The 10,420-nt window shown below is 37.5% G+C and overlaps 1 protein-coding gene across 1 annotated transcript; it reads right to left on the reverse strand.

The window, feature by feature from the left end:
* Positions 1 to 3,072: 3,072 nt before the first annotated feature.
* On the reverse strand, positions 3,073 to 9,358 carry adra1ba (adrenoceptor alpha 1Ba). Its single transcript, XM_056731526.1, has 2 exons — positions 8,250 to 9,358; positions 3,073 to 4,082 (listed from the first exon to the last, which is right to left on the reverse strand). Exons 1-2 carry the CDS (start codon positions 9,205 to 9,207, stop codon positions 3,529 to 3,531), a joined length of 1,512 nt encoding a protein of 503 aa, XP_056587504.1. The 5' UTR covers positions 9,208 to 9,358; the 3' UTR covers positions 3,073 to 3,528.
* Positions 9,359 to 10,420: the final 1,062 nt, after the last annotated feature.

Below are 10,420 nucleotides of genomic sequence, written 5' to 3' on the forward strand. Positions count from 1 at the left end.
GACAGCAAACACAAGGGCATTAAATAGGAGAGGAACAAAAGAGGCATTACGAGGGCAACAGGGCACATTTTATATAAAAGCTAAAAAAATGATAAAATCATCACAGATCCTGTGATGAAGCAGTCTTCAAATGCTGTGGTCACTGAATTGCGTGAAAGGGCGTGAACAGAAATGGGGATAATGAATAAGGAAACAAGGGGGCACGGCTAAGATGCAGGATGTGTGTGGCGATGTGGAGATGGTGGTCTAGTGGGTTAAACCACTGAACTGGTAATCAAAAGGTTGCTGGTTCGATCCCAGCAGCCACCACCAGTGTGTCCTTGAGCAAGACACTTTACTCCACGTTGCTCCAGGGGGATTGTCCCTGGGGATTGTCCCTGTAATAAGTTCACTGTAAGTTGCTTTGGATAAAAGTGTCTGCCAAATGCCTAAAATGTAAATGTAAAAAATGGATGTGAGAACACAATGCACAATCAATGGCCATGTGCTTCCAAAATAAGCATAAGAAAAGGGGCTGTCATGATTCCGTTGGCCTAAACAAAAGATACTGCTGCTAGGATCAAGATAATGTTATTGACTTGTACAAAATAAACTAATTATTAGGGAAAAAAATACGTCCTTTTTCTTTGTACAGTCATTTTATTTTAAACATATATTTGAAACTTTGGTACAACTTGGGGTGATTAAACGATGACACAATTATAATTTTTGGGTGAACTATCCCTATTTTAAAAGGACCCCCATGGGCGACTTGAAAGCCATGTGAAGTTCGTCGCTAGGTCCAGGCTTCATTTCAGTTGGCTCTCTATATAAATTTAGCTGCAAATAGAACAAACAGAGATTTAGTATAATTAAACAGCACATTTGAAGCTCAAGGAGATGCACTGGGCTTTCGCAAGGCAGGACGTTGAACCCTTAAAATACCAGTACTTTAAGTTATTTTTAGTTTCAAGCATTTATACACTTTGAAATCTAGAAAACTTAAAACTTTAAAAAATTAGAACAACAAATAATTAATATATTTCCTGGACCAAAATACATTATAAACGAAATATCAGTAAAATACTATGGCTGTGCTATTTTTAACCATTTGGAGAACTTTTCAGTTAAACCTGTATCAATGACAAACAATTAAACACTTGCAATTCAGACACTGCTGTATTTGAAGACTGCTTCATCACAGGATCTGTGAAAAGAAAGAAGCATTTATTAACTTTTTTTATGTTGATAATTGTGGTGGTCTATAGGCCTTTTAAACCAGTATATTGTGTTCATGCTAACATGCACTCCCTTCACCTCTGTTGCAAAGATTTAAAGAATTATCTTCCATTTTAGACCGGATTCAAAAATCTCTACAACAGAGTTGATAATCCCTGTGTCTCGATCAGCTCCCTTGTTCCATAGGTCCTGAACCAGGCCCCTGGCTCTCTTCAAATTGGGACACTGTTCACTTATTTTCCTGTGACGTGACTACTTAAGCACATTGTGATAATTCACAGCTGGTATTAATCATCAACCGGCAAAACCAATATCTATCTGACTTTATTTTTTTAAATACTGCTTTCATTATTCTGTTACATATCAGTGCACACATTTGGTCGACTAGTAAATTTTCTGTAACTGTTAAGTAGATTGTGTTGCCTGCCTGCTTAGCAACATTTGTTTATACATAACGCACCGTTCCATAATGCCGGACAACCTACGTATAGCGGCCCATAGAAACAGATGCTAATGCGGCATCTAGCTATTAATATCTATGCTTTGAGGTATTGTGTGTGTTTGAATTTTAACACAAGTCGATTTATTGGAATTTTAAGCATATCTTTACAAAATTGATTTGTGACACACTAAAAATGACATTATTGCTCTCCAAATTTTTTTTTTTTCAGGAAACGGGAAAAAACATTGTCATTTTTTAACAATTGCATACTGTGTACTCAATGTTGACAAACCCCTCAATCTTGTGTCTTTCAGTCATAATTCGTAAAAGAATATTAAATGATTTATAGTTTTAGTCAAGATTGTATCTAATTCTTCTTTTTGAGGGGCCCCCTGACAAAAGTTTTGCTTAGGGCCCACAGATGTCTAGGACCGCCCTAGTTAATACCATACCCCTATTATCTTATAACATAGGACAATACCCTCATCTCAGTTAAGTTTGCCCTTCACAAATATAGCATTTTACCGGTTTTACAGTGTATGTAAAATATTATGTGAAATACTGTCTCGAAACATTCTTGCTTGTGTAATTTTTTTTATTTCTTCATTATGCTTAGATTATGTTTTCAGAAAAAAGAAAGGAAGTAGCTATGTATAAAGCAGACAAAACACAACAAATAAATGGTCCACCATAGTAAATAAATTGTACAGGCAACAGCAGAGAAAAACAAGTCTTTGAAGAAGCGTTCACTTGACAGATTAAAGATGTGTCTACAGATGAGCTTACTTTAGGGCAATGAATAGCTGGCATCACATGAGAAATGTTGAACCCAAGATCACATTTCATGATTAAGAGCATACATACACCTATGGAGGAATAACTTTTTTTGCTCATTTGTGTCTATTCTTCAGGCAAAAGTTTCTGTAATCATATACAGTACAACAATAGCATGTCATCTTTTTGATAGAACGTGTTTTATAGTGACCAAGAAAATCCAAATTAATTATAAAAAAGGCCAAAAACACCCTATTGAAGTGTAGATCACAAAGCAGACAAAGGTCCAGTCAGTTTTTGAAATATAGCAGCAATGTTGTAAATTGCAACGGCTCACCTCCCTTATAAGATGTCATCAAGTCTTTTGTTTCCGAAGGAGATAACATATTTACGAAATGTGCCCTGTAGAGCAGTTTGTCCCTTTAGGGCTACTGTAGAAACAACATGACCAATTACATGTAAAGGGACCCGAGGTGTATGTAGATAGAAATAGCTCCTTCTAAGGTTATAAAAAAATAACACTTCATTATGTAAGGTCTTTATACACCTCTGAAGACATAGTTTTGTATATTATATTGGAGACTGTCAATAGATCCTAAAAAAAAATTACACACTTTAACTCACACTGTAAATCCAATTAAAGAATCTTAACCAGCCTAACAGGTAATATAAAAAAAACTGGCCCAACCTGGAAATAAATAACACAAAAGATCAGAAAAAATCGGCTAGTTTCATTAATGAAGCACACGTACGTCTTAAGACATCTATGGACGTAGTTCTGTTCCCTCATGCAGATGTTCCAACAATGACCTCCACTGCACACATCTTTCTAAACCACAAACTCTTCCTAAATTTACAGCAGACGTACACATTACACATACAACTTAGGCAATAAATGGAGCAAAAGTTGTTAGTGCTAGTGATATTTCAAATAACCACATATATCTACCCTTTCCATATAATATCAATAGCTACTGCAACTGCCAAATTCACAATAGAAACATGCATGACAAACTGCGCAATCCATTTCACATTGACAACATATCGAATTAATCCAGAGAGAAATTTGTGTGAAAGTCACTGTCAACATCAAGCTACATAGTAGTCTCAGGTGTTGGTCTCAGGTGTTCCTCACCCTTTGCGTTCTGTCCATTAGCGTGGTGACGTCCTTTGGAAAAAGGGCCATTAGGGAACCACAAAGTTCTGCTGGGTTTGCAGGAATTCGGGGTGATTTCCCCAGTGCCGGGTCTCTTTTTACCAGGAAAGGGGCTCCCAGATAACGAGGGAGAAGAGTTGCCGGGATCCCAGCCTGGAAGATGAGCCGATGCCTGACGAGAGCCCCCTCCTCTGCTGAAACACGGGCTGGGATGCAATGGAGCAAGAGTCTGTTGACTGCCATTCATGCAAATGGAGCTGGTGTCTGTGTAGCCCTGGTTTGAGGAACCCGTCTGGACACGGTAGTTGTATGTCTTCCACCCCTGCTGTTTCCTCTGCTGACAATGGCATCGCAGGATCTGAATGAAAGCCTGCTTGAACTCGCGGTTATAGCAGGGGTAAATGATGGGGTTCAGACAGCTGTTGAAGTAGCCCAGCCAGAAGATGACTTTAAAGAGCGTGTCAGGAAGACGCAAGCTCTTGTTAAAGGATCCTAAAGACATGGGAAATAAAAAACACTTAAAATGTTCCTTTACCAGTAGATGGCAGACTTTGTCAACTGTTTTACATACAAGTGCTGCACAGAAATTGTTCAGTCATACAAGAATACCTGAACCAAAATCTCTTAATCTGGTAGATTCTTAATGCATCAAATCAAAACAATAAACCAAAATTAAAAGATAAATTTGAAGATATCGCTATGATTTAAAATAAATAAATACAGTTTACAGTGGCATTATATTATTTATCTTTCCAATCCATTTTTCCAGAGTTTGACATTCATATTTTAAAAAAGATAACCATAAATAATAACTTGTCATCTTTTATTCAGATATTTTTCTGTGGAGCACAAAATAATATATTTTGAAGTCTTACAGTAGAAGTCAATGAGGGCCAATGTTGTTTGGTTACCCACATTTTTTTTAAATATGAAGAGTTTGGTTCCAAAATGAGATAACTCATTTTTTATCATGTTTTTTTGGTGCATTTCAATTAATATCAATCAAACTGCATTTGATTTGTTTTGAACAAATAAAACACAATAAAAACATGATAACATAATAAAAAACTTCACTCTCGAAATGTTTAAAACAGAGTTATCTCATTTTGGAACAAAAATCTTCAAATCTTCTTTTGTGTTCTGCATAGGAAAGAAAATCATACAGATTTGAAATGACATGAGGGTGAATACATAATGAACGAATGTTCATTTTTGGGCAAACTATCCCTTTAATCCTCTAATTCAACTGTGTGAAGCCTGTCTCTGTCATAAATGTCTATTTTTGAACATAATCCACAAAGAGCTTCATTTGAATATTCTGTTCCTTGCTGCACACTTTGTACGCTTTTATTAATACTGTCTATTTTCAATTCCTTGAAGGAATTATTTAATCTTCAAAAAATGTTTAAAGTGCTTGCATAATTTTACTTGAAAAACATGAAAGCATTGGCTGTTCCAGGTGCCATTTTCAAAACGCAACTCATTCTCAGGTTCATATTCCCTCAGGTTTCCAGAGCATTAAAAAAGGTCACGAAGCTCTATCATACTTTTCCAGACTCTGACTTCGAGCTCATCTCTGCTGAGTTTCACTGGTGTGCAGCTCAAAACTTTTTTGGCATTTGTCTCGTCTACTCCAGTCCTATAGACTAATCTTCTTATTAATTACAAAACATGCTATAATGTATGTTATGTTCATTTATGAGATTGTATTGATTTATCTTATTGGGAAGGAACAGAGTGGATTATAGAGAGAGATGATTTCAGTGTGATTTCAGTCTCGGGTTCATTAGGACACTTCAAGAAGAGCCACAGGTGTGATGCTTCAAATCAGCTTCTCTCCCCGCAAGTAAGTCAATTGCTCCATTAAATTAAGACGCTCCTGTTCCATCTCTAAATCACACGTCTCTCTGACATCTCTCAGCCAGGGCACAGCTATTATTTAAGACAGCCTTCCCTCTAAGCGAACAACTCAAGTCAACAAATCAACATGTCTCTTGCAGCTACCTTTGATGTCTGCAGGGATTTTGTTTGCTCAAGATTGTGTATGTCAACCTCCGTAAAGCTTTTGATATTTTCTGAATTCTATGAGGTATTATTTTGTTGAACACGCATTATCTTGTTGAACATAAAAATGTTGTTTAGTTATTTAGATTATTGGTGATCGAATAAACAGTTAAGTACCTTGAGAAAAAAAAACATGACATGATGCATGGGCTGCTGGTAAAGTGCACATTGATTTTTCAATTATCTGTATTCTCAAACTCTATTTGGCCAAGTATCTTGTCGTACAGAGAAAAAGTGATTTATGCTACATATAAAGGTAATAAATTGCTATTTGTATGCCTTAATCTTATATGTAACATGGGTGAGATAATAACTCACTGTCAGATCACAGCCACGGCTCAACTGAGTATTTGTGATTGTGTGGATGTTTTGTCCTATGTGGTTAAAGGGCAAAGGCCATTAACCCTAATCTAACCTTCACCCTAACCAAAACTTTGACAGATTGCGAACAACAACTTAAAGTAATAGTTTACACAAAAATGAAAAGGCTGTCATCATTTACTCACCCTCTTGTCGTTTCAAACCTGTATCAGTTTCTTTCTTCCGCAGAACACAAAAGAAGATATTTTGAAGAAAGTTATCAAAACAGTGCCGGCACCCATTCACTTCTATTGCATGGACAAAAAACCAATGTAAGTGAATGGGGGCCAGTTAACAACATTCTTCAAGATATCTTCTTTTGTGTTCTGCAGAAAAGATAAAGCCGTACATGTTTGAAATGACAAGACAGCAATTTCATTTTTGTGTGAACTATCACTTTAATAACGTCTTTCAGAGATTCTCCCCCAAATCCACAGAAAGCTAAATTGTAACAGCATAACATAAGAAAACATGCCATTCGGAAAAAGGAAATTAACTCCTGAAAGGTCAAACACATGGAATATATTTTCCGTCCAAATATACTTTTCCTCCACTAATTTGCAAGAAAAACATATCTGCCCATCTCCTAATATGACCCTTGACGAGGGTTACCCAGAGTGAAACCTACAGGTCATAAAAGATATTGGAGTGTTTAAATTTTGACCAGAATGAGGGGTTTTGTGCTGGGAATTGTACCTCTTCTCAATTCCCACACCTCATCAGAAACCTCAGGGTTTAGTGTAATCCTGGGAATGAGAGAACTTTGAAGACATTGGCATCTTCAGTGCATTCCACAAAAAACCTCAGCGAGTTACAGAGACCTTATTCAAATGACCAACCAATAGACCTTGAATCCATTACTGAATTAAACATCCACACAGCACAACACGTGTAGAAAAACACTACATGAGGAAATAGTATATAACAAACAAATTGGACTAAGAGGTCTTAAAAGTACGTTTCAGCTGTCTTTCATAGATTTAAGTACAGGTTATATTTAATGAAGAGTTTTTTAAAAGCTTGTCTTTAATAAACCCATACATAATACATACTGTAAATAGACTAACTTCTGGTTCTATCTCATCTTGTTTATACAGAATATCCTATGCATAATGTCAAAATTAGTATGCTAAGCAGAATGCTGATTCCCAGGAATCAAGACAGCCAAATGTTAAGTAAATCATCACAGATTTTAGATTGTCTACTTCACCAAAATGAAAACCTGAATAAGAACGTGAATTTACTAGCAAGAATTTGAGCTGGAAACTCACAGTTGTTTCTGGCAACAAAATCACATTCTGAAGAGTTAGAAGTGTCACTATCTTGACATTCAATCAGTTAAATTATTTCCCTCATTATTTTGCCAATGATGGTCGATAGTAATGTGATTGTACGAATAACATTCAACGGTGTATGCTACCCTTGTATGTTTTGTTAGTAAATACTAAACAAGAATACGCTGAACATCATAATCTCACGTTATTTAGGCTTGACACGTGGGGTGGCTGCAGAGGCAGATTTTCCCAAATGATTATGGGCAAAACAATTCACGATGACGATATTATGGTGATATTGTTCTAGACATCAGTCAAATACAACTTTAATTGAGTTTATTTTGTTTTCTCTTTTTTGGATCAATGAGGCAGAGACAATTTGTAATCATTAAGGGTCTCAAGGGAAAAACGTAAAAGGATGCTGAATGATGTAAAGGAGGTGTGAAGAGTATTAACATGATATTGATAGATGTGATTTTAAATTCCACAGTTTGCTCCAAATCGGTATATTGTGACACCCCACAACAGTAGGCTAAGAAGTGTACCGAATGAAGTTTATACAGCCTAAATGGTTATAAGTAATAGGCCTACTATACGCTTAGAATCAGAAAAGTATCTGAAAGTGTAAAAATAAATAAATAAAAAAGTCTTGTTAATAAATGTTTGGTTTGTATTATGATTTAAATTCAATGTAACTTTTTTTGTTTTATGCTTGGTATATAAAGATGCCCATGCTAGTGCTTAATAACAAAACCACTTCTCCAAAAAATATTATGTTTTTCTTCACGCTTTAAAAATATTAAGTTAAATATTTTGTTGTAATAAATATGTTGGAAAATAAAACGTTTGATTTGTTAACATATTGGGGAAGCCTACAAAGAGAGTGTCTGATGGCATATGTTAAGCGTAAACTAATAACCAAAAGTTTGCCCGTTTGCTGGACGTATAAAACACTACGTACCAATAGGTAGAGCGAGGAAAAATGGTAACCAGCACAGGATGAACATGCCCACAACGACACCAAGCGTTTTAGCAGCTTTCTTCTCTCTGGAAAACTTCAGTAATTTGAGTGTCAGAGAGCTCCTCATCAGGCCTTTACTACCCGTTGCGCTGCAGTCATCCTGCGTCTGTGAGCCTTTATAGTGAATTCGGAGTGTCAGCTCATTGGAGTCCATGCGCTCCTTCATCATTCCAGCCTCTAGATTTTTAGTGGTTCTTTTAGCAACTACATACACACGGCAGTACATGGCTAAAATAACTGCTAAAGGGATATAGAATGAACCCAGTGACGAGAACAGGGCGTAAAACGGCTCCTCCGTGATGGGGCAAACGGTTTCGTCCTTGGAGGGCGGTTGTTTCCATCCGAGCAGTGGTCCAATAGATATGACAATGGCAAGCACCCAAACCCCCAGCATTGCCAAGAGCGCCCTTTTCTCCGTCACGATACTTGGGTACTGCAAAGGGTAACGCACCCCGATGTAGCGGTCTATGGAGATTACGCACAGGCTCATGATGGATGCGGTGCAGCAGAGTACATCCAGTGCAGCCCAAATGTCACAGAAAATCCTTCCAAATACCCAGTAGTTGAGAATTTCCAGTGTGGCGGATACCGGTAGGACGGTTGTGGCCAGCAACAGGTCTGCCATCGCTAGATTAATGATGAAGTAGTTGGTTGGAATCCGCAGGTGCCTGTTGCACACAACAGAGAGAATAACGAGAATGTTACCCACGATGGCAAACACAATAAAAGCGCCCAGAACCATACCCAGAGGAACCGCACGACGGAGGCTGAAGGAACTCGATTCGGTGCCATTTTTTGCTGTGGTCGAGTTGGAGACGTTGGACGCAGAAAGCGGTTCGTTGAGTTCCGAGGAACCATTGCTTAAGAAGTATAAGGCATGATCCGAATCAGAATTCATCTTGCATCTGCAGTAGCGCCATACCAAAGTAAGATCAGTCTAAACATTTCAGTTCTCAAATAGTTATTTCTTTTCTTGTTTAAAAGAGATTCTGTTGCGTATCAAGCGCGCGTTTAAAATACCAAATTAATGCGAACTAATGTACAGGCAGAACTTGTCCGCTTTGGTCCGGTGAGCTCTCCGCAGTGTCCCTCCCGGTGTTTCAGTGCCATCCAGCGCACTGCTTCTGACCACCCCTGCATTCCCCGATGCGCTCCCGAACCAAACCCCCTCCCCTTCGAACAAATTTACGCGATGGTTAAAGAGAGTCACGGATAAAGGAACAGCACAACGCTGGGTATTTTCAGGGGCTGTTAACCTTTCCACCGGTTCTGCCATCATACTGAGTGCGCGTGCACTATATGAAGCAGGGGTCATTGGTGTCCTACATTGCATAGTCAGGTAATCCAATACAATGTAACCATGAGAGCATGTCAATGAGCGTGTCAACTGCTCTATTCTTAGCATCATTTGCGATTCAAAATATGGAAAACTTGCAGACAATATAAAGGATGTTGAAATGCTGTTATCTAGGTGCAAATTTAGGCCTCACGGGGAATCTGTTTAAATTCTGGGAAGCTTATTTCACAACTATAAACAACTACATACATGCACATGCCATGTGTCTTTTAAAAATTTATTTACAGCACATGAGTGTTTATGTACATTTTACAATGTCCGACCTAGCACATTAGTGATCAGCAGAAAGCTGAAAGTCAATAATTAGCGAAGGTCTCCACACTGTCCAACTTTAAAATACTGCTATAAGTGACCAAATATTTCCACAATTCATCTGTGATTTTATAAACTAGCCACTAACTCAATCTGTTAGCACTGCCAGCCAAACAGGAATGTGCGCTGACAGTGATGAATTACTTTGTGGCTTTCGCCAAAAAAAAGCAACAACAAGAAACGGATAACTAAAACAGATGGATGACACACCTGAAAGTCAACTTATTTGCACAATAATCAAGATAAATTAAATTGAGTGAGAGATGAACTGTGAAGAGGAAACAGCCTTATGTTGTGCATGCATGTAAATATTGAGCAGGAATAAATAAGTGGATCATTATAAGCTTTTCATTAAAAAAAATCTGAAAATAAAGTTTTAAAGATATATGATATGTACAAAGTTTTATTTCTGTTTACTTATACCTTTGTGGAACATACGTGG

This window comes from Triplophysa dalaica, chromosome 19, assembly GCF_015846415.1.
Source record: "Triplophysa dalaica isolate WHDGS20190420 chromosome 19, ASM1584641v1, whole genome shotgun sequence".
Classification (NCBI taxonomy): domain Eukaryota; kingdom Metazoa; phylum Chordata; class Actinopteri; order Cypriniformes; family Nemacheilidae; genus Triplophysa; species Triplophysa dalaica.

Bases quoted from the DNA above. Each gene is read 5' to 3' on its own strand.
- adra1ba (XM_056731526.1), bottom strand. From the start codon at position 9,207: ATGAATTCTGATTCGGATCATGCCTTATACTTCTTAAGCAATGGTTCC. The intron at 4,083-8,249 runs GTACGTAGTGTT...CCATGTCTTTAG, and splicing joins TTTCCTCGCTCTACCTATTG to GATCCTTTAACAAGAGCTTG.